General features: G+C 37.8%; 1 protein-coding gene across 1 annotated transcript in view; it reads right to left on the bottom strand.

Moving 5' to 3' along the window:
* Nucleotides 1-25,781, bottom strand: part of LOC102436416 (collagen alpha-4(VI) chain-like) — an 86,478-nt gene that overhangs the window by 27,994 nt on the left and 32,703 nt on the right. Inside the window, 12 exon segments of the mRNA XM_023749260.1 lie at nt 1,327-1,377; nt 3,869-3,903; nt 3,906-3,930; nt 4,475-4,537; nt 5,835-5,897; nt 7,652-7,714; nt 12,538-12,573; nt 12,688-12,741; nt 18,039-18,104; nt 18,715-18,744; nt 22,272-22,325; nt 24,528-24,572. Coding sequence (XP_023605028.1) covers nt 1,327-1,377; nt 3,869-3,903; nt 3,906-3,930; nt 4,475-4,537; nt 5,835-5,897; nt 7,652-7,714; nt 12,538-12,573; nt 12,688-12,741; nt 18,039-18,104; nt 18,715-18,744; nt 22,272-22,325; nt 24,528-24,572 — 585 coding nt within the window.

The following is a 25,781-nucleotide window of genomic DNA, read 5'->3' as shown; positions in this document are numbered from 1 at the left end:
AATGTAGCCTGCTGGCCAAGCAGCAGTAAGGACCGCTTAAAGTGAGACCATTATGACTTGCCAGGAAAAACTCATGCCAATGTGGAGTGAACCTGTGTGTTCCACAATGTTACGTGTATCACCATAAGCATAGACTAGCCTTTGTGCTCAGCTCAGAAGTGGTATGTGGCTCAAAACATGCACATTTGAATTCTACCCAAATTCCCTGCTATGCGAACTCTCTCCTGGAGAAGAAAGACTTAATTTGCCAGGATGGGGCTCCAAAGAACTAGTCTCTACACTCAGCTCTGTCTCTAACTAGCTATGTGACCACAGGCAAGTTACTGCACTTCCCTGAGTCTCAATTTTCTTATCTGTAAATTAACAAGGCTAAAGGAGACGATCCCTGAGGTCCCACACTGTTCATCATTCCACAGATCTATACTAAGGGATCACTATGTTTGGGGCATTTTCCTGCTCAATAAAATGGAGTGGTGCTATCTAGCAGCCACAAGAGAAAGAAGAGAGTTGCAGAGAAGCCAGCCCAGAATCCTGACATTGTTAAGTAGCTGAGCATCGCTGAACATCCCAGTGACTTATTTCGTGCAGCAGTAATTGGAACTTGCAAGCTAAAGAACCAAGAATAACTGTGGCTATTGACATGTGATTTACTTAACAAGATTCGTGTGACTTCCATGCTTCAAAACCTCTGTCTGTAACTCATTTCACTACATGTTAAAACACCAGCTTCTTATGGGAGTAGAAATATGTAAATATACTTATTGAGCACCTACTCTGTGCCAGCCTCTGCTCCAGGAATACAAAAAGGAGGAAGATGCAGTTCTGCTATCAGGTACACAAACTGGGAGGTAGACAAATATGCAGGAATAAATTACAATGGAAAGGGGCTACTGTAGAAATATGTGCTTTGGGAACACAGAATATAGGACAACAAATTCTGTCTTCCACAGAAGTTGATATCTGAGTTGGTTTTAGAAAAATAAGTAAAAATTGGCCAAAGGAGGGAGATGGGGAAGGCCATCCCAAATAGAGGCAAGAGTGTGTGCAAAGGTAAGGAGCTTGGAAAGAACCTGGCATGTCCAGAGCTGGGGTAGGAATATCAGGTGTGGGTAGAAAGAAGATGAGGTGAGGAGTTTGATTTTTAAATAAGGGAGTGACAAAACCAGCTTTTCTTTTTTAAGGAGGAAACTCTGGCAGCTACAACATGTCATAAACAATACGTAGAAACCATTCCTGTCATGCCACTTGAGTAATAACTCTTATTCTAGTAAAATAAAATAAAAGCTATAGTCTTCAGTTCAGAATACTCTGTAAGGTAACTCTCACCTTTGCTCCTTTTCTTCCCGGATGTCCATATCCATCAGGACCAAAAAGACCCTAAGAAAATGACACAAGATGATGTAGAGTCATCCAGATCAACACTTGGGTTGATAATATTATCTGCACCCTTGGAAAAATCAGCAGTGCAAGGAGGTGGGGAAGGCAGAGGGGGCTTGATGGAGATTTATCCCAGCCTCATGGGATATACACTAGACTATCTTCAAAGGAAAAGGATGGAATAGGGTTTAAAGTTTTTAAAGACCATTATATAAATAAATGTGTTGTATTTTCTTTCATTTTTAACCCCCTCTTCAGCGAGATGATACTATGGGTGTAGGAAGCCCAACCACGATACAAAGTCCTCCTGGAGCAAACTTGCTTTCCTCGTAGGATAAAGGAACAATGGGAGAAGTTCCAGAATTGGTAAATCCCTAGGGATAAAGACAGACTTTGGGGGGAAAGATTGGGATAGAAGCAATGTAGTTTAGTGAATACGTTTATACGCTGTAAACCCAGACAGGCCTGAATTTTTATTCCATTTCCAACACTGGTTGTATGAGTAGCCTTAGGCAAGTTACTCAACCTCTCCAAGCTTCAGTTTCCTTATATGTTAAATGGGGATAATAATATAATCTATCTAGTATGGTTGGAAGATTGAGTGAGATCGTGCATGTAAAGTCCTTAGCATGATGCCAGGCACAGAGCAAGTACTTGGTAAGTGGTCCTTATTCTGCTGCTGATGGTGGCAGTAATAGTGATGATGGTGGCCAGGGAGTAGTAATGGTTGTGATGGTTATGATGGTGGCAGTGATATTGGTCAGGGTAATGGTGGTGGTGGTGGTAGAGGTAGTGCCGATGATAATTATGAAAATGTTGATAGTACTATAGAATCTTAGCATCTTTACATATAGACAACGAGCTTTCTATAATAAAGAGTGAATGCAGAAACGTTCAGGCACCTTGTACTGAATAGACAAATACTGCACCTGAATCAAGTACATTAACTGAGAGAACAATTTTTTATTTTAAGCCATTCTTATAGCTAAGAAGGAAAGTTTGAAATCTTATTAAAATAAGATAAAGAAGATTGCCAAAAATGAATGGCAATGAGGAAAGAATGCGGATGAGGTTCATTTGCTGTTACTCCATGCAGAGCGTTCAGCATCTGTAACCCCAGAGACCTAAACTGTGTATTTTGGAGATATCCAACACCTCCCAACATCCCTGAAATGACACCTTCAAGAAAGACATTGCTCCCCAGCTTTGCCCCCCAAAAAAGGTCAGTAGAAACAAGCTTTGCTATTATTTTAAATCAGAATGTTTTAATAAAGTCAAACAGTGTTAACTTCATCATCTGAACTGAGTGTAGATGCAAAACAATGTTTGCCTTACATTTCACTTGACAGTAATCTTGTTCGTGTTTTTTTTTTCCTTGCCTCATTTAAGTTTAAGCTTCTGAGACCTGCTTTTATTTTCTCTCCCTGCCAACAAATGGCAATTGTAGTGCTGGGTGTAAAACAGACACAGGTCCTTCCTACTGTTGATGAAAGAAATCTCAGAAATATGAGTTTCAGGAAAGACATGTTGCTCTCATAAAGCCCATTCCAATAAGACGCTGAATTGAAAATAGTCATAAAATAACTAACGATCTTACATTCAGTGCAATGACTAAGGTGAAAATGCATAGCCCTGTCTTTGGAAGTATTATCTGTTGAAGTAAACCTTTTACAATCTTTGGTCTTCAAAGATTATGTCTATGCTCTGGATAATCAAATTCATGTCCTTAAAAGTTTGCACCTCTCCATGGGTGCATGGAACAGAATAACAGATCTCAGTGGGGAAGCGGGTGGAGAGAACATGTAATGTATGCATATATACATAACCAATGGACACAGACAATAGTGGGGGGAAGGCCAGGGTTGGGGCGGGAGTTGGATGGAGGGGGGGCAAAAAGAGGGAAAATGGGGGAACTTCTGTAATACTGATAATAAAAATATAATTTTTTAAATCTTTATTGTTGAAAGTATTCCATATGTCTCCTTTTTCCCCTCAATGATCCCTTCTAGCCCACCCTGCCCCCACCAAGCCTTCATCATCCTATTGTCTGTATCCATGGGTTATACTTTGGTTGATCTCTTCCCACCTACATACCCACCCCTGCCTTTCCTCTGAAATTTGACAGTCTAAGTTTGCACCTCTGATTGGCTGTCTTATTTGTTTCCTTGAAAAAAAATGTTTCATTGAGCATCTCTGTATTTCTAAACAGTTCAAATGCTTGTAAAACATCCTTGTCAAACATAAGAGGCTAACTGGCGCTTTCATCTTCAATAACATGTGAAAAGACAAAATAAACCCCAAGACATCTTTGGATTCTTTACATAGATGAAAAATTTAAGAGGCTTTGACTCTAGATTCACACCAGCTCTGGTGATGGTGTTATATTTGTTACCCCAAATATTCATGATGAATATAGAATTTTATGTGAAATACAAACAAATAAGAAATAAGAAATTCAATCAAGAGTCCAAAACAGAGAAACTAGACTTACAGGTTGCCCTCTTGGTCCTTGCTGACCCCGTGGCCTCTTTCTCCTGCATCACCATGCTCTCCCTTATATAAAGAAGGATAAAGATGACATTAATTTTCTCCTATGAGTTTGTACAATTTTATATAGTTTTCCTTAGAAACTTTACAGTCACACTTTTTAAGTCCCACTGGCATCATCCTACAGTCTAAGGTAAATATCTTCCTCTAGACTTTTGTTAAATATTTAAAAACTAAAAATATAATTAAAAATTTGGTATTATTGAAAATTTGCAAAACCAGGTATGCAGCCCCAGTTACAGAATTTTATATTGCTATGGCTTTTTCTAGGTGTGAATGTGTGAATCTGCGTTTATGGTGAATGCATATACTTATCTACCTATTGATATGTCCTTGTCTACTGATCCAAGGGACCATCTATTCATCTTTCTCTGTGTCTGTCTGTATGTCTTTCCTTCTCTGTATCCATCTATCCAACTAAAAGGTAATGGACAGTCGCAATCATCACCAACCACATCAGAAACACATGCTGGAAATGATCACATAAGGAGAGATTCATATAGGAAAACCCTAGTTGTAATCCAGGAAGAATATATTCTCTAACATTTACCTTCATTCCTCTTGGTCCAGCTTTTCCTTTTGAACCATTTGGCCCTGGAGGTCCAGGTTTCCCCTGTAACAAGACCATGACCAAAATCATCTAAAGGGCCACAAAGTTAAATATCTGACTCTCTTGTTATTATTGAAATGGTCTGGAAACGGTAATATGCTCATGAATATCTTTAATGCAATTAATTTTATCCTCCAACATAGAAAATGCACATTTTACCTCAGTTGGGGGATGGGATGGGGAAGTAAGATGTTCTGTGCAAGAGGCCATGTCTACCACATACCAAGAATTGAAGGAACTACCTGGCTATTTGAGGGGAAAACACCATTTGATTAAGAGGTCAGGAAGACAAATGCCAGGACTCATACCCTTCCCAAATAGAAAATAATATCAAATGAGAATGAAAATAATGCAATCAGTTATGGGGCTGGAATTTTCCCAACCAAGAAAGAATGAGGACAAAACTAGGGCGTAGGCCCTCCTGGAGCTGCTATCTTAAATCACTGGATACTCTTATCCCTGACTTAAATCAGGCTGCTCAGGTTTAAGGTATCTCAAAAGCTTCCTTCCTTAGGAAGCCACTCCACTCATCTGCCCCAATCTGGTCTGACCCTTCTATGAACCACCGGGATATTGTATGGGTTCTAGAACAGGAACTAGAGAGACATAAGTTAGAGGCCAGTTCAGCCTCTTACCACCCAGATGACAAGTAATTTAATCCCTTTGAGCCTCAGTTTCCTCATCTATAAAATCGGGATAGTAATGCTTCTTTATATGCTTTTGAGGAGTAAATTAGACACTCATTCCCCTTTTATACTGTTTTTGTTGTTGTTGTTGTTGTTGTTGTTGTGTGTACCATAGGCAAGTACGCTGATGTTACACACCCCTCAGGTTCAAACCAATCTCATTGATCACCATATTCCCACTAGATGCTTAGAGTAGAAGGGGGCATATACCTGATGAGCAATGTCTACGGCATCAAATTAGCTCATTTCTAGACATTTCTGATGCCCACAGATCCCAGAAAGAAACAGTGTGGCTTTATGTTATTTGTCTAGGACAGTGATGGCGAACCTTTTGAGCTCGGCATGTCAGCATTTTGAAAAACCCTAACTTAACTCTGGTGCCATGTCACATATAGAAATTTTTTGATATTTGCAACCATAGTAAAACAAAGACTTATATTTTTGATATTTATTTTATATATTTAAATGCCATTTAACAAAGAAAAATCAACCAAAAAAATGAGTTCGCGTGTCACCTCTGACACGTGTGTCATAGGTTCGCCATCACGGGTCTAGGAACACTCAGGTGTATGAACTGAGCAGCCGTGTTGCAACTTTTTGTTTTCCAAACCTACCCGAGCACCCGGTAAGCCCTTTTGTCCCAAAGTTCCTGGTGGTGCTTGCCTTCCTCTTGGCCCCTGGTCCAAAGATAAAATTAAAATTCAACCAATTTTTGCAGAGCTACATCATTTTTTCCCATGTAACCACAAAACCATCTTGGATGCTGATGGAAGCACAAACTAAGGTGACCTGGCCCATCACTATCTCATTTATTACATTTTAATCAAGCAGCACTTGTACTCTGGGGCACCCCCCGGTACCCTTACTCCAAACTAATTCCAACTGAAGCACAGAATTCACATCTGTATTTTTAACCATCTCTCCAGTTGAATCTGATGAGTACTAAAGTCTGAGAACATTGCTTTTATATTTCAATTCACCCAACTAATTTTAAATCTTAAAAGGGGAATAAGAAAAACTGTAAGGATAGTGATCTCCTTTGAAAACTCAACCTTTTCCTTATATATCCACAAGGGCTAAACAAGAAATTGCATTCTGACTTTACCAAGAACCAAAAGTACACGTAAGTGACTTCATCTCACTGGGCACATTGCTGGAGAGTTGCTCGTTTCCTCCCCAATCTATTTTACTTTACTGATTTCTGACACTTTAATTTTTTCCAGCTTTTCTGAGAAATGCTTTCCTATTAGAAGCATTGATCATGGCTTCTATCCTCCTGTGTGAAGTATCGGATCACCTCTGTGGGTATTGAATCATACCCACATGCCAGTGGGAAGTAAGAATTAAGGAGAGGTTTTATCGATTATCCGGCTCATGGTTCACCACACAACCTGCTCCCCTTGCACTCAGCAGTATAATACAGTGAATATAAAGGAGAAAGCCAGGAAACAACAGTAGCAGGAGGTCCACATTTGAAATGAGCCAGTGATCAAAAAAAGGCAAAAATACATCTCTCAGTTGTTTCTCCCAGTGTTCAGGCACTATTTTCTATCAAATACAATCTGTAATTACACATTGATTACCCACTTCTTCATTTAGTATCTTTGTCAAGTGGAAAAATGGAAGAAACCTTCTCAAATTATCTTCTGACACACAAAGGATCTTTTAAAGTTAATGAGAATGATTCAATGTGTTAGTAAAATTTGATGTGTTTAAGTTCTTCCATTTGAGGATACTTTGAAACAATTTGACCTTTAAAAAGAAAGATGTAGAGAGTATTCCAGAAATGTTTACAGAATGAGGAATTTGGGTTAAATTTGGAAGATTCCAAAAGAACTGATGAGAAGTTTAAATTTATAGTTATCACAGAATAGTTTACAAAAAGTCCTCATGGACTGAACTTGAGGGCAAGATCCTTTCCTTAATGGTCTGAATGTCCCAGGCCTGTGTATAATATATACTTCATAAATATGTTGATTTTTTCTGCCACGATGAATACAAATTTAATGAATTAAATATTATTTGAGTAATCTGAACAGGCAGTAAGTAAGAGGAGAGAGTTATATCTATACTTCCTGAGTCTGAATCCCATCTTCACCACTTACTAGCTGTGTGAGATTGGCCAATTTACCTAACTTCTCTGTCCCCCTCCAATTCTCCCCTGTAAAATGGGGATAATAAACCCCCACTGAAGGATTTATTGAGTTAACACAGAGTGTAGGGCCGTATCTAGGACATAATAAGAGCTCAAAAAATGTTAGCTATTGGGGTTTAACCTGCCCAGAGGAGAGGCTATATAATTTGCTTGAAGAGGCCCTGGAAGGGAGGTATCCAAAGCCACTGTGATATATGTTAAATCCCTATCAAAGAATATAAGTTAAAATTTTAAACAAATACCCTTTAGCTTTAGAAACAAGTTCACTGATACAACCTGTGAGCCTGGATACCCAGGTTCTCCTTGGTAACCGTCTTCACCAGATTCTCCACGCAGTCCCTGTCAGAATGAATAAGACTTAGTGAGTTCCCGGGGCATCTTTAATATTCCTATTGAAGGCAGCCTCCCCTGCAAGAAGTCACCTGAAAGTCACAAGAAAAAGACAATCTGTGTTCAGTCCTCTTAGGATGTGGAGTTGGAGAGAAATAGGGCGGGAGTTCCGCTTATGCTGGGAAAATGTAAGGCCAGATCCTTGCTCTTTCCCAGGCTTTGCGCATCTCCTTCCAATGACTCAGCTAGTGTTGGAAGCAAGAATGCTTTGTTTAAATTACTCAAATTCCTATTTAACATAATAACTGGTTACTAAAAAGCCCATCCATTCCTTTTAAGGAATGTGGGCTAAATGCTGACTTGTGTGAAGGACACTTATGCCATGTGAGGAAACTCAGAATGTTGAACACAACAATGAAAGTGACATTCTGGAACGAAAGCCCATAAAGCACATAGAAAACTAGCAAAAACTGGATTTAAAAACTTGAGCATTAACCTAGTTCTCTAGGCAAACGGTGAGCTGTTAAAATGATTCATCTGATAACTGATTTTCTCCTTCAAATTAATATTTTCAGCTCTACAGAGAAGATACATTTTCCAAGATTGAGGATAATGCCCTCAATGTGAATTATTCTGCCTTTTTTTCTCATGTTGACTAGGCTATTGGTTGGTTATTCATAGATTTTCAAAGAGAAAAAACCTTCAACTCAGAATTAATCAATAGGTGGGTCAATTACTTATGCTTCTGAAGTTTTTAAAACTATTCAGATAAATGAGAAGTGCTTCTATTAATCATTACTATTTTATTACTCTACACTTCAAGAGTTTATTTATAGACTTATAAATATGAACCAAGTTTTAAAAGGCATGTAGCTAGAAATTTTGAAACAGGTCACGAAATGTTGCCTAATTTGCACATTACATTAGTGACATTCATAACGCAACACTTCTAAAACAATGTGACTCTATATAGCAAAGCTCAGACTCTTTTATTACAATTCCATGCCTATATATTTATATTAGGAAATCATTTCAGCAAAGCAAAAGCAAGAACAAAACAAAAAACCTAAAATACAGTTTTTCTTTATATCACTGACATGATATATAACAAGACAGAAATCACCTGATAGCCTAGTAAATCATTGTTCAGAGTAAGATATAATATATTAAAATGAAAATAGAAAGATTTGGAAACATAGGAAAGCAGAATATAAAATAGTATGTACATTATAATAGCCCCCTTATTATTTATGCAAATAAAGGAAACACAAATATGAAAATAATTGCAGGAGCATGGTAAGTTTTTGAACATTTAAAAAATTAATGATATTTTTCATTTTATCATACTTAACAAATTAAGGTTTTCCCTTATTGCCAAAATATAATCTTTTCCATAAATAAAATCTCATTTAGAATTTCATTTTATTAGGCATCTTGCAAAAGCCAGAATGTCTAATTTCATAGACAGTAATAAGCCATATTTTCCCAAAGCCCAGGGAATGTTGTAATTTAGAGTTTAGTGCTTCTATAAGCTATGTTCTCCCAATAGTATTGGCTGATCTTAAGCAAGTTATAGTCTCAAAAACTTAAATGAGTCTACTTGACCAATGCTCCAATAATGGTTATCTAGCAAACTATTGACATGTTGAATAAACATATTAACCCTGGAGTTTACAAGTATCTCTATCTCTTTTTTAAAAAAAATCAAAGCTTCCACAGGAAAAAGAGCAAACAATATTCATAAAGATTATAATGTATTAAAAGGAGCAGCTTCCCATTAGAGACAGCAGTTCGCATACATTTTTGTCTGCTTCCAAAATGAGAGGTTGCTGTTCAAAAATGTCCCAATAAGAAAACAGTACAGAGGCCCAGAGAGCAATTAGTCCTGGTGAAAGCAGAAGGACAGACGGCCAAGGAAGAAGCAATCCAAGAAAAAGAAACCTCCCATGTTTGAATATATTGGGAGGTTGTCCATTTTGTAAAAGAGCTTTATGATGAACTAGTAAAATGCTCATAGAACACAAAGCAAATGGGGTAGAAAGGGTGACTCAGGAAAACACAAGTTATAGAGCTGTAAATATTGACCTGGTCATTATATGAACAATGGCTGAATTGATCAAAATTAGAGAAAATAAGTTTATTGCAAGGATAAGTTGGGAGAAAGTGTATAAAGAAGGAGATAGACCGGTTAAGAAAAATCTTTAACCTCCACAGTAGGAAATCAAACAAAATAAAACAGAAACAGACCCATAGATATAGAGAACAAACTGATGGTTGCCAGAGGGATGGAGGTAGGAAGATGGTGGAAAAGGTGATGTGGGATTTAAAAAAGAAAGGAAGGAAGGAAGGAAGGAAGGAAGGAAGGAAGGAAGGAAGGAAGGAAGGAAGGAAGGAAGGAAGGAAGAAAAGCCAATACTTAACTATCAGAAAAAAATGAAATAGTTCTTCCTACTGCACTGCTTAAAACTCAAGAAAATTGCCTTATAGAACTAATCTTCTATCAAGCAAGGTTTACCACATAAAAGTGGAGGCAAAACCCTTCAGTAGATTCCATCAATAAGAAATTAGAGGCTCACAATACATTATAACCTAAAGGGCAGCCTGAACAAGAATCTGCCATACACTGAACACCCAATGTATTTATTTTACAATAAATTTATCATAATAGTACATTTATTTAAGTTCAGAGAACTAGAGAAAGGGGGTTAGAAAAACAAAATTTTCTTTACTCTTGAGTATAAAAAGCTTCAAGAGCTTAGAGAAGTCTTGGTCAGGGTCTAGTTATGAAAATACTATAAAATATATATCACAAATGAACCCATAGTAAGAGCCTGAAGGGGAACATATTCTGACTCAGGAACATACTGTGTAAATCAAGGTCTAAATTCAAGTCAACAAAGGGAAAGAATGAAAGAAATCAATCAATCAAAAGGAAAACATCCAAAACTTAAAACCAAGAAATAGCAAAGTAAACACATCATTTAGAAAAAAGAAGGCAATAATACTGAAAGAAAAAGCCCAAAGATATGAAAGTGAGTGCTTCTGAAGATCTGGGAGCCAGGAACAAGGGGGAAGAATGGGCAGAGAAATGGTTGTCATTATAAGCTTGAGAGGGCAAGTTGACCTTAAAGTTAGCCACAGGCTTGGCTCTGATTTAAATTAAATAAAAAAGAAAGACATAGGATGGGAGTTAATAGGGGGATGAAGACACATTTGTAATACCTTAACTAATAAAAAAATATATAAAATAAAAAAATTTTAAAAATAAAAAAGAAAGACATAGGAGATGGAGTGATGTAGAAAACCAAAAATAAGCAATACCCAACTGAGTAGAGGACCCACTGTGCAGGGATTTAGGTAAACTACACATAGCATCATAAAAGAAATAATTCAAGAGTAGGAAATTCATGCGAGACGCTAAATTTTCTCCAAAATATAGCTTAGTCTATTATAGTCTCTTTCTGTCTTTTTGGAGATAAAAACAATGGGATAAAATTGTATTTCAAAACATTATTTATTTTATAAGTGTTAAGATTTAACTAATAGCACAAAGGTTATCTAAAAATTTATTTCAAATCCTAAACATTGTTTAAAAGAAATTTTAGTTGGTGTCAACAAAACTTGTTTGGATTTTTGAGACTTGGGATTTCTCAATATCCATGCTTTTTCAACATTTTTGGTTTACCGATTTATGAGTCCCATTACCTATGTCCTTACACTACAGACACACATATATTCTCTCTCTCTCTCTCTCTCTCTCTCTCTCTCTCTCTCTCTCTCTCACACACACACACACACACACACACACACACACACACGCACACACACTCACCCATTTCAGGCTCACAGGTGACATAAGTCAATTTCTGACTTCTCCATCCTTAAATCATGAGAATGCTAGAAAAAAAATGCCAGCATAGCCCTGACCGGTTTGGCTCAGTGGATAGAGCGTCGGCCTTCAGACTCAAGGGTCCCAGGTTTGATTCCGGTCAAGGGCATGAACCTTGGTTGCGGGCACATCCCCAGTGGGGAGTGTGCAGGAGGCAGCTGATCGATGTTTCTCTCTCATCGTTGTTTCTAACTCTCTATCCCTCTCCCTTCCTCTCTGTAAAAAATCAATAAAATATATATTAAAAAAATGCCAGCATAGTATGACAAGACTATGGTAGAGGTAAATCTACACAATAACCTTAACTCTTATTTCCAAGAGCATTCTGATCTTTGGTTTTGAATCCTGTCTCCACCAACTGTTAGCTGTGTGTCCTCTGACATATTACTTTGCTAAACCTGCATATTTTTTCCTCTCTTATCCATAAAAAGTAAGCAATGATGCTTATAACTCCTAGGGCTTTAGAAAGGTTTATATGAGGTAATATAAATAAAGGTCTAACACAGTGAGTGGTGCTAGATAAATGCTTAGTAAAATACAATTTCCATGGATATCCCCTCATCCCACCCTCAAATCACATCATTTCCCCTTTGGAAATAGTAAAAGTCAATCTTTTCCCTTGAGTTCATGACTATGAGATCCCCTTATACATTCATAGGAAGTCTTCTTTAAATGGAAAAATCATTATTTCAGAGGTAAAAGCTATTCTCTAAGGTATTAGCTTCTTTTCAATCTAAATGAAATATTATAGCAAGCTAGAGAGGGAGCAGAGAGGAACCATATAAACTTTCCTGTCTCCATGGAAAAGGTCCCCCTGGAACTTTCCCAGAGATCCTCATGCAGCCTCAGACAGCCCAACCAGCACTCCCCTTGACCTCAGACAGAACTACTTAACATGGCTATAGGTATGGAACAAGAAGCAATTCTTCCAGAAAGCACTGACCTTCAATCCTGGCCGGCCTTGTCTTCCCCTTGACCCCTAAGAATAGAAGACAAATGAAGACCTTAGAGAAGAAAAGTCAATTTTCACCCCAGCCAACTGCTCTCTTCCACAGAAGCATGGGAAGTACATCCCATGAGCAGTTACACCTACCTGAGGGCCAACATTTCCGGTTTCCCCCTGAGGGCCATCGTAACCAGAACTTCCCTGAAGAGTAAAAGGTAAAGGGAAGATTAGTTTAGATATCTGTATACTTTTTCACTTATTCTCTAGACATGGGCTGTCCAATACAGAAGCCAGTAGCCACCTGTGGCTATTAAGTTTAAATTTAATTTAAATTTTAGTTCCTCAGTTACACTAGGCACATTCCACATGTTCAGTAACTCCATGTGACTAGTGGCTACCATATTGGACAGCACAGATATATATATATGATCTCAGAAAGTTCTACTGGTCAACACTCCTTTAGAATGCTGTCTTAATTCTGGCGTTTTAAAATATTCATGTTGTAGGCATCTTTCCCCAAAGATTGTTCATTTGACAACTCCTCAGGGTCCACCATGTTGAGACAGTAGTCATACATATTCTCCAGCAAGCCATGCTTAATATTTGAAAAATACTAGCACTTCCCTTTCTACCTGCATCCTATAGGGTACAGAGTGGCAGACAGAAACAGAAGGTAGAAGGGAGTCTCTGCATAGGTGGAGTGATCAATATATACAGATGATGATGGAGGGAGAGGTTACACACAGTCACAATGAGGAAACTGTCCAGTGCTCTCAACTTCCTTAAGGCCAGCAGTGGGAAAATGTGTGGTGTCCAGAGAAAGAATGAGTTCATCTTTCAGGAAAAATGGAAACCAGATGATCCCAAGTAGGGATATCGTAGACTATTATTCAGTGAGGTCGCATGCTAACTCAATAAGAATACATAAATTGGGAAGGAATGTGAAATGCAGGAACAAACACATTCTGTGCAGCGTGTTCTTCCAACTGTCATGTATAATAAATTAAATTCTGAAATAAGTTATACCGCAATGTGAAGGAAGTGTTCATTACGGTAGAAACGTTGACCAAAAAAATTATGGTAGAAATGATGATTGAAATAGCATGCAACCATTAAAATTATCTTTATCAAGAGTTTATAAAGTAGAAAATTGTGCTATAGTGTTCTTTTCAAATATGCTAAATTCTGTGAAAGAATAATTTATCCCAAATATAAAGAAAGATAAAATGATGATTCCTCATTTTCTTACATTACACTAGAACATTTTTAAATAAGCCCATGAGCTCCTCATCTGACTTTCTCAGGGAGAGCAACTCTGCCATCAAAAAAGTTAGGAAAGATCAGAAAGAGATTATTTTCTTGGTAACTGGAACTATTGCTTGTTCTCTACATTTTATTTTTCTGTATCCCAAAATATCTGTTGTGTTATTTTGCAGATTTTTCATATTCCCTACAACTTTTGTGATATCATGCATTTTGGTAATATTATTATACTTAAAATCCTTTTTTTCTTAAAATATTAATGTTTATTGCATGTAATATAATTATATATAAGATCGTTTTTCTTGACTAATTGGTGTTTATTGCATGTAACATTATTATATTTAAAATCATTTTTCTTGAGATAAAAAAATACAATGGGAATTTTTAAAATTAAGTAGTTCATATCATGGAGAAGGTTTTAGATATAGCACTCTCACAATTGGTCTAGATATAATAAAGGTTCTTTCTTAAAATGTTTATCATTTTCTCATTTCAATAGTAAACAGGTTTTTTGTTTGTTTGTTTTGCAGCCAACATAATGAAGAAATTATTTGGGCTGATGCAGGAACCATTGGATAACAGAATTTGGGAAACAAAAAATGTATAGTCTCAGACTATTATTGCTTAGGTTACTCAATCATTCGAAAGAGGAGAGTATGTTCACAATAGATTAATCTGGTGAACACCATCATAATCAAGTGACCAAATTAATGTATCAGTAATGGGACAGACTGACAGCGTCCCTCCTGGTGAGAAGGGAACAGCATTTCTTAATCTCCTGCCAAAAATGTTTAACCTGAATCTAGTCAAAAGGAAATGCTCAAACAAATCCTAATCGAGAGATGTTTAGCAAAATAACTGCTCCGGAATGTCAACGTCATGTAAACAAACAAATAACTCGACAACAGTTGTAATTAAAGGAGACAAGAGAGGCAAGACAATTAAATCCTTAACTGGAACCCAGAACAACAACAATAAAAATAGCCATAGAGGGCACTATTGGTACAAGTGTGGAAATCTGAATATGGTCTGTAAAATGGAAATAACTTTGCATCAATATTAAATTTCTTGAGTGTGATGATTGATTGCATTGTGCCTAAATAGGAGGATGTCTTTGTTTTTGAAGAATATTTATTGAATATGTAAAAGCAAAATGTCATGATACCTTCAATTAATCCTCAAATGGCTCAGCAAAATATGTATATATAACAATTGGTGTTCATTGTACTATTATACTTGCAACTACAACTTTTTCTGTAGATTTAAATTTTTTTCAAAATAAAAGTTGGGGTAAAAGTTACGCAGGCTCAGCATAGAATCTTTCAACAATTCAGATAATAAGAAAAAGAAATGAATAATCTCTGGGTGTTTATCCCTCCAGTAAAATAGATACAGATATATTCAACCAATTAGGATTCTTGTTGAATACAGAGTTTTATAATCTGGGGTTTTTTTTCCACTTAATATTACATCATGAATGTTTTACTTGTTATGAAATAGTCTTCTAAATTATTTTTCATGGCTTAATAATACTCTATCATGTGGATTTGCCATTGTTTACATAAAATATCTCTTATCATTGGACATTTAAGCATTATAGTGATTAAAAATCACTACGTTGATCATCTATGGAGCTGAATCTTTATATTGATTCATGATTAACTTCTGGATGAACTTCTAGAACTGGAAATACTGGATCAAAGTGTTACCATGGACAGTCAGTCAGAGCACCAGGGAGTCTCCCCCACTGGCCACGCTGGCAACAGAGAGAGGTTCTTACACCCAGCATGACAAAAGCTAGAAATATGAATGGATAGGGCCTGAGCCTGACAAAAACTAGCAAGATAATTGGATAGAAAAAAATGCCCTCCCCTTCCTCTCCCTGTAAGGAACCCTGGGCTTGATCAGGAAGAGGGATGATCTTTGAAACAAAGGTGATGCGATTGGTCTTTGAGACGTGAGTCCACCATTCTCTCAGGTCCTGTGGCTCCTACATAAAACCCGCTTCCTTTTGCACCAGCACCTGCCTCAGGAATTTGGCTTTCGTTGAGGCAGGCAGCCAAACCTCCATTTTTTGCTTGGTTATGAAAGGACATACACGTCTTAAGCCCTGGCAGACATAGTTGGTGGCTACATAACACTCTCTCCCCTTTCTTCCTTGCTAAGAAAATCTGTTTTGTTTAGGGCAATAACATGCCCAGCTCCGAGGGATGAATTATGACAGGTCTGAGCCAATCATGGCAATTTCCTTTGTCAGAGACCTGCTTTCTCTGGATTTCTTAAAACAGGCAAGGGCAGATGGGGAGCAAGGACCCAGTCAATGAACTAAATGAGCCAAAAAGAGACTATTGCTGGGAGTGCCCTGATGAAAGGAAAGCCCCTTTCCCTCTGGCATTGGATGTAAAGGTGAAGGTAAAATTCTTGAGCTGCCAAGGCCACGGACCACCCTGAGGATGGCACTGTGGGAAGAAAGGGCCTGAGTCTCGATGACAACACTGGGTTTTAATGGCATCGCTGAGCTCGTCTACCAAACCTAGAATCACTTTTTCCTTGGTGATCAAACATGCCTATTAGCTAAACACTGCCAGTCCGGTTTTCTGTCACTTGCATATTCAAAAACATAAACAAAAATCAGCAGTCCTAGCTGAGGTGTGTTACACCTAATTGCTTCCCAAAAAGGTTCTATTGTCAAGTCTTCTGATTGCCTCCCCAAAAGGCTCTATTGTCACTTCTGATTGCCTCCCAAAAAGATTCTATTGTCAAGTCTTCTGCACCAGTTAGTATCCTTTTCCATGTGTACCAGTTTTTATTCTCCCCAGAAGTGCTAAAGCATGACTGTTTTTTGTGGGGGGCTTTTGTTTTGTTTTTATTATTCCCTCCCCAATACTAGATTTCTCAATTTGGTTTGAAAGACTGCTTCATCGGGGTACCTTCTCCTTTGGACTCAAATAGTAGTGAAAGAGTGTCCCCTAGAGGGCTGTCTTCTAAATTCTTAGAGCACCCTTCTCCATCATGGGGGAAAGAAACTATGGCAAACACAAACGCAAAATAACATGGCACTGCTTCAGAGGGTTATAATTTTTGTTTTCACGCACAATTCAGAGATCTGAAGTTCAAGGCTAACCCTTAGGACCTCTGAAAGCTGTGAGCATGAGGCTCCTCCCATGGCTATCTAGATTGAGTTCCTTCCCAGTTGTAAAAACATGAGCAAGTCACGGAATCAAAGCTCAATTGACCTTTCTTCTCATGATAACCACTAATAGATGGAAACTTTGAAACGGCTTCTCTTATCAGACCACCTTGCAGTTGATGAAACGGAGGCCCAGATGATTTAAGGATTTCTGCTATTCTCTTAGGTCCAGTCCCACAGCTGAATAGGTTATTATTATTGAGTGGATATTCACAAGGCTCTCTAATCTCAACTCACCAAAGAAAACATCCTCAGTGAGGTTTGTCCAAAATAACTAATTAACAACAGAATGAGAAAATCTTGCAGCAAATCTGACAGTTTTCTCACATGGTAATAACCTTGTTACCAACTGGATTTCATTCAGGACCTGGACCTATATAAAATGCATGTGAACTAGCCACAATCCAGGAAAGAGAACTGATGTCCTAAGGTTTTGTCAAAGGATACAAATTGGAGCTGAAAGCAAACAGAGGTTGCTCTGCAGTTGTAAACCTGCTGGTATGCAGACCTAGTTGTAAACATGCTGGTCTGCAGACCTCATTCCTGGAAATTGGGAATGATGAGATGTGAGGTCTGAGACACGGGTTATTTTAGTCATTTTTCAGTCATGCATTTTAATGTCTGGCACATAAAAATCTAAAAATGGCTTCTGACAAGTTAGCGTCTGTCGAGTTAACGAGTCTTTATCCTTCGGTGATTGTCTTCTGTCACAACGCTGCTAGTCTTTGGAACTAAACAAAGGGCCTATCTTTAAAAAAGGCTAGTACTCAATTCACATCCATCAACACTGGCAGAGATGGAAAGCAAGCCAGCAGTGTAATGACCTTGAGCATCTTTTAAATCAAGACATCGTTATAAAAGTGGAGGATGTTAAAACTGGGAAGATCTTGGGGATTACTGAGTCCGATGCTTTCATTTTGGATATGAAGAAACCAAAATGCCAAGTCTTTCATTTTATGTTGATCCAACCAGAATGCCAAGTCTTCTGCACCAGCTAGTATCCTTTTCCATGTGTACCAGTATCCCCAAGCAAACAGAGACTTACCTGATGTCCACGCCTTCCTTTTTCTCCCTTAGGGCCCTGGATATAACTATCAATTCCGGGATCCCCCTGAGAAAACAAAAGATTGCTTGCCTCAAATGGATAGGAAAGATGGGGAAAATATTACAGGAAGCATGATCTTTTATAAAAAGAAGAAAGACACCAAAGTAGACCTTTTTGTTTTTATTTAAATTCCTTATTGTTTAAAGTATTACATGTAGTATTACATATAGTATTACATATGTCTCCTTTTTTCCCTCATTGACATCTCCCTGGCCGTTCCCACCCACACCCCCCAGCACATGCTGTCACCCTCCTACTGTCTGTGTCCATGGGTTATGCTTATATGCATGCATACAAGTCCTTTGGTTGATCTCTTTCCTCTGAGGTTGGACAGTCTGTTCAAAGTAGACCCTTTTAATTATCTAGCCCTACTCAATAATCCCAAATATGAAATGCAACTAAAATTCCACAAACTCTTTAAGAACCCAAAAAGTTCTATAAGATGGAACGCAAATCTCTCTCTTTTTTTTTTTTTTTTTTTTTTTTTTTACAATACCAACATGGGCTGAATGATGACTCGTTTGTGGATAATTAATTGCTCTCTGCCTTTGTGCCCGAGCAAACAGTTTACAAATCCTGGGATTAAAGCAGCAGAAATCCCTCAACCACCACTCACAGATTCTCCCCTTAACCCAGGCTCTCCACGCTCTAAAAAATGTGTCACTTTTTAAATCATCTATAGGAAAGGAAAGGAAAGGAAAGGAAAGGAAAGGAAAGGAACATCTATCACCTAAAGGAAAGGAAAGGGGGAAATGAGAGTCAAATTAAAAGAGCAATTGAGTGCTTGAACTTGAAGGCATTCACTGCTGAAGAGGTGAGGTTGAGACACAGAAAAGAACATCCTTTTATTAGAAATCTGTGATGTGCTTGACACTAAGTGCGCATTAGCTCATTTAACCTTCACAGCTCACAAATTGAGGCTTAGGGAAGTGGAACCAGGTCTCCCTGCTACCAAATCCCTCGATCCTTCCACTCCTCCGGGATGCTCCCACACAGAAACATATGTAAGAAAAACAAGAAGGCTTTCGCCATCACAAACATGGGCAGCATTAGCAAAGCAAGATCTCATGGAGGGGGAAAAAAACATGAGAAAAGAGAGGAAAATATTTCCAGAGCTCCTAACTGCTGTAGACAGAGGACCAGAGAGGCAAAGCAACCTGCCTTAAGACTATGGCATGATAAGCAAATTATTATGTCTCTTAAACCTGCCATTAGTGGTACCATATCTGTGTAGTAGTTCCCACAGAGCTGCAGAACCTTCCTCAGATGTTGTGACGTGCCTGGTTCTGGAGCGTAGACACCACACCCTGAAAATAATGAAGTGGGACCCTTCTCTGAAAATCTGGCTCTCAGACATCTAAGGAATGGAATGCTCTCTAGGGTCCTACGAAAGCTACCTCAGAATGACCTGAGACCCCTCCTTCCCTCTTTCCTGGCCTGATACAAGAAAAGGAAGTTAGTTCATTCTAGCAAATTCTTATTCTGCTGCTTAATTTCCTAGGTGGGCAGATTTCTTTGACTTCTCTAAGACAATTTTCTCACTGCTTAAACAGACATACCTATCTTATAGGGTGGTTACAGAGATTAAATGGAATGATAAATTAAAATGCCAAGTACAGAGCCATATGGTTCATATGGTTCCCATTATGATTTGTACAACTTCTAGTTCTTCCTTTTTCTGACCCAGACTCTGGCTTCCGGAGTGAGCTTCCAAGCCTGTAGCTTTAAACATTCTTCCCTGCCTAGAAACTTTCAATAGCATCTGATTATGCCGTAGCAAAAAACAAAACCCCTAAACATGGCATGACATTGACTCCAGACATTCCTCCACTCTTTATGCTTTTTATCTCACCTTCCACTCCTGTTAAATTAGAATCCTTGTTTGTCCAAACCCACTCTGAGTTCTTCTAACACTAAGCCTTTCCTTTTCTTCATCTGAAATACACTGGGTGTCTCGTTCACAAAGGTCTTGGGTTAAAAATATGTCTTGAGCCTGGTGGTGGCTCAGTAGTTGAGCATCAACCTATAAACCAGAAGGCCACTGTTCGATTCCGGGTCAGGGCATACGCCTGGGGTTGCTGGCTTAATCCCTGATTGTGAAGGAGGCAGCCGATCAATGATTCTCTCTTATCATTGATGTTTCTCTCTCTCCCTCTCCCTTCCTCTCTGAAATCAATAACTCTCTCTCTCTCTCTCCCTCTCCCTTCCTCTCTGAAATCAATAAAAAAAATTTTTTTAAAAAAATCTTGATTTCCTGTGTGTCCTGGAATGCCAGAGTCCTCTCCACCCTTCAGCACTATTCTCAAATGCCACAGACCTAAGTATGGAAGGTTGGTCTCTTGCCCCCTTTTCCTCCCCCTAATCATCTGGTTGTTACTTACTCATCCTTCAAATTTCATTCCATCTTTACTCCCTCCAAGAAGCCTTCCTGACTACACAGCCTGGATCAGATCCCCCTGTCATTTATCTCTCCTTCATGCATTTATCTCCCCAGTAATCTTACATCTATTTCTATGATTATTTCATTAACTATATCTCCCCCAATAGAGGCCAATTCTGAGATACAGAATGCTCCCCATTCTACAGTCATGCCTAAATTACAATAGATGCTCAAATCTTGATGATGGATTAGATGAAGGAACACCACTCTATTTTAGATTCCTCTCCAAGTCACTGTGCTCCTATTCATTCTCTATTTGCACCATTCTTGCAGCCTTTATTTTATCCTATCTTGCATTGTAGTTCTTCCTACAAAAATCTTATCTCCTGTACCAGTTAATAAGCTGTTTGTTGGTCGTAATCATGACTTACTTACCTCTGAACTCTAATTTGTGTCTAGCAAAAAGCCCTACAGGTAGAAAACACTTGAAGTTTATTGAATTTCATTATATTCAATGAAAAATAAAGGCTTTCCAGTCTTGAAGAAAGTATGGTGACTTCCACCTTCTCCAAAATCTGATTGACAAACTGCAGGTTGGAAATTAAACCTCAATAAGGAGCCAATTCTTGTGAGTTCCTATTTCATTTATCAGGAAATAAATCCACGCCTTTCAGTAAAGTCTAATTCCATGTGGGGTACCAAAAAACATAAGTAAATAAATGTCATCCCCCTTATCCAATTCAATCAAGCAACAGAAGCTGCTTTTAGTACCATGCTGACGTGGATCCTTCAGGCTGTATTCTATAATTAATTAGTAATGTCTGCCATGAGATGGGAAGGGAGAGTTTAGTACATACGCCTTCTCTTACATAGAAATACAAATATCAGCATGAGGCAGTGTATAGTCACTGTTAAGCAGATAGTATAAATAATGTACACTGGGAGAATATAGAGAAGGGGGAGATCTCTGACTAACATGGTCAATGAGGGCATCATGAGGAGGAACGGCAGGAGCTGGAAGTTGAAGAAAAAGTGGTCATCAAATAAGCACTGAGGATGGAGGCAGAGAAAAGACATTGCAGGAAGCGGTACCTAGCATGAGCCAAGACACAGAGGTGGGCTGCCTACGAAACTTCAGGGGACAATGAGTAGTATAATTTGACTGGGAAGGATTCCTCTCTTTTTATTATTTTTCAATTACAATGAACATATAATATTATATTGGTTTTAGGTGTACAACATAATGATTACATATTTACGTAACTTACAAAGTGATCACCCTGACAAGTCTAGTGTCCACCTGACACTATATAGTTGTTACAATATTATTGACTATATTCCCTACACTGTACTTTACATCTCTGTGACTATTTTATGACTGTCAGTTTGTACTTCTTAATCCTAAGAAGGACATTTCTTTACCAAGACACTTCTTTACCAAGTGAAGAATGTTGTTGAAAGGCCTTGGATATAAGACCAAATCATTGGCAACAGGGAAACATAAAAGCTAGTGCTAGTGAGATCGGGAATGACAATTATGGTTCTAACACCAAAAAACAAAACAAAATAAAAGCAAAAAAAACAACTAAGTAACTTGGTTTACATTACTCATTTCACTAACAGCAGATTCAGGCCTTAAGTTATAGGTTCCAAATAGTCATCTAATACTTATTGCCCTCTAGCTCCCTACCTAGTGGTTAAGCACTAGATGATTCTTTCCCAAAACTTAAAAATAAACTGTCAAGGTCAGTTTAGCCAGTAGAAACTTGAGACAAAATATCCTCATACTTTACCCGATTTCCCCAATTCCCTTTTTCTCCAGATGATCCTGGGATTCCACGATTACCCTAAATAAATAAAAATACAAAGAATCTTTGTTATATTGGTCACATCAGAAATGTTTTTCACATAGTTTCACATTTTAGCCAATGGTAGAAAGTTTATTTACCATTCTACTTCTGAATATGGGACAGACGAGAAGCCCTGAACAATCCTGACCCTTTGAAAAGCGATCTAAAATTACAGGAAACAAATTTTAAAATATTTTACATACATTAATGAGCTGATTTAGAAAAAGAGAGGGAGAAAGAGAGAAAGCCTTAGAGTTCAGAACAAAGAGAAAGCAGGAATCAACAGAAGTAATAGCCATTGGCTGTCGTAAGGACTTCTGCTCACTGTGTGAGTGTGAAAGACCACAAGCTGATCATTTTTTTAAAGTGGTCCTAGGAGGTGGTGCCACCAAAGACATGGCAGAAGCAAACAACCTTCAGCTCAGGCCTAATAACTCCTTAGAGATAAATTAAAAATTCAATTAAAATTGAGTTTACATCAAAAGTCACAACATACATGTAAGAGACACCAGGATAGGGGAACCAGCAGAAACAACAGACAACAAAATCAGACTACAATGACTATAGGTATCAGACTCATCATATACAAAATATAAAATAAGTAGATTTAATAAATTAAATAAGAAAAGAATTTGTTTTTTTAAAAAAGAAAAGAAAAGAAGCAACTATTTTTAAAAAATAAGCAGATCTGAAAAAGAATCAAATAGAACTTTTTGAAGTGAAAATTTGAATAATTGAGATTAAAAATCTAATTGACAGGTGAAAAGGTATATTAAACAAAGTGACATAAGGATTCGTGAATTAGAAACTAAAGAAATTATTCAGAATGTAGCACAGAAAGACAAAGAAATAGGAACTATGAAGGAGAGGTTAAGAGACATTGGGTATAGAATGAGAAAGTCTCACAAATTTTTAATTAGACTTCCATAAAGAGATAATAGAGAAAATTTAAAAGATAAAAATTTTTAAATGATTATTTGCTAAGGATTTTCTAAAACATAGAAGGCACAAATGCTCAGATTCCAAAGCCTAATAAGTCCCAAGCAGATAAATAAAAAGAAACCCACACCTGCACATCATATTTAAACTGCAGGACACTAGGAACAAAGGGGAAATATTAAAGCAGCCTGATATATATATATATATATATCTTTTTTAAGATTGCTGACCAAGGAACAATTAGTTTGATGGATAAAGTCTTAAGAGCAATAATGAAAGACAGAGAAACACAAGCCAGAAACTATGAAATTACATTTCAAAGTGCTGGGGGAAAAAATGTTTACCCAAGAACTGTCCTTCAAGGAAAAAAAAAGATAAAATAAAGAGATTTGCAGAAAAAAAAACAAAGGAGTTTATGAACTTCATTAAAGGAAATTCTTTAAAAGTCCTACCATAGACAAAAGAAACATGACCTTTTCATGTTCTTTTGAAGGCATCAGTAATAGTAGTAAAATATGAGGGTTAAGCTAGATAAGCATTGACTAAATAACACAATGATTAAAGTGCTAGTTAGTAGAATTTAACAAAAATATGGAAATAAAAAACTGGGCAATAACATGTAATACAGGAGGCAGCTAGTTAGAGCTATGTTTCTAAGGTCCTTCTATTTTGAAGATAAGGGCAAATATATAAATTAACTTTAGACATTGTTGAGCATACATGTTAAAGGTTTCTAGACTGCCCAGACGGTGTGGCTCAGTGGATTGAGCATCGTCCTATGCATCAAGAGTTCGCTGGTTTGATTCCCAGTCAGGGCACATGCCCGGGTTATGGGCTCAATCCCCTATGTGGGGCATGCAGGAGGCAGCCAATCAATGATTCTCTCTCATCACTGATGTTTCTATCTCTCTCCCTCTTCCTTCCTCTCTCTCTAAAATCAATAAAAACACATTTAAAAAAAAAAAAATTCTAGCCCTGACCAGCTTGGCTCAGTGGATAGAGCATCAGCCTGTGGACTGAAGGGTCCCAGGTTCGATTCCAACCAAGAGCATATACTTTGGTTGCGGGCACATCCCCAGTAGCTGCCTCTCTCTCATTGATGTTTCTAACTCTCTATTCCTCTCCCTTCTTCTCTGTAAAAAATCAATAAAATATATTTTTTAAAAAAATTTTTTTCTAGACTAATTGTGAAATGTATGAATAGAGGGTACAAATGCAAACTCATAGAGGGAGGAACATAGAATGAGAAACTTTCTGTACCTGTTCTCCATCCAAGCCATCAACACCTTCTTCACCAGGGTTGCCCTGTGGAGCAAAGGATGAGAAGGTTAGAGACGAGAGGACCAGGTGTACATGGTTATTGCTTTGATGTTCATTTCCATACTAATTTTTTTTTTTAGTTAGAAGAATCTAGACCTTCCCAAGCAGTGTTTACCTACTGCATTCAATCATTATAAAGCAATAATTATTTTCTTTCTGAAATAGTCATTGGTGTTATATACTATTTTTTTCCTAGTAGTTTCAGGGGCCAAAGTAAAAGATAGAAGGAAAACAATTCAAATTGTGAATGGATTGAAGGACTTCCATTTAAACATTTGTGCTGGACAAACAAAGTAACTCTTTCAGAAGACTAAATGAAACATTTCCCATTGGTTATCTGCATGTTAAAGATGGCCCTTTTGTCATTGACTTTTGTTAATTTAAAAATACCAGCAAATATGCCTGAATTAATCTGCATAATGGAAACCTGGATGATCTTACATTAAGAAGGAACTAAATGGGAGTGTATCCATATGTGTGCATTTGGGGAGACTTACAATTAAGAAGGCCCTTGAGAAAAGAAACGAAAACCTGAACTAGATAAGAATAAAAACTGGCAATTGCATAGTGACATCTGATCAAGTATGCAATCACTTTCACATTATGGGCCCTTCAGTTTGCCAACTGTTTCAAAATGATAGTTAACATGTTTATTTTAAAATATCTTCTGAAAAAATTCAGAGTTTTGCACGCAGGATACATTGCATTATACACGTGTGAAATATTTGATTTGCTCCTTCTGTCCCCATGAGGAAATCAACTTTCAGGCTTTTTTTTTTTTAACCAAAGTGCAGCCAAGTACGATCAGGGGTGGGGCCAGCTGGCCAACCTCCATGTGCTCTCCCCCCAGCCAGCCGATAGGGGCGGGTTGGCCGGACCCCACCCATGCGGGCACCAGGCCTCTAGTTTCTTAATAAATGAATGAGAAAATGGATACTTTGCTTCTGAATCTGAGTGTAAAGTTATTCCCTTATTGTGCCAGTTCACTTCTTACTAGCCCTGTCATAATGTCCCTCTTCCATTTGACACCCATCTTGACCAATCCCTCCAACCACACCTTGAATTCAGGACCAGCTCTTTCAGATCATCATGTGATAAATATGGTGGCTCTCAATTATTATAGAGTTAGCAGGGCTTGAAGTGAATATATATATATATACATATATATATATATACATATACACATGCACACAC

Source organism: Myotis lucifugus, unplaced genomic scaffold (assembly GCF_000147115.1).
Source record: "Myotis lucifugus unplaced genomic scaffold, Myoluc2.0 scaffold_8, whole genome shotgun sequence".
NCBI classification, from domain to species: Eukaryota; Metazoa; Chordata; class Mammalia; order Chiroptera; family Vespertilionidae; genus Myotis; species Myotis lucifugus.
Note: the sequence above shows the minus strand (reverse complement) of the source record. Positions and strands in the feature narration are given on the sequence as shown.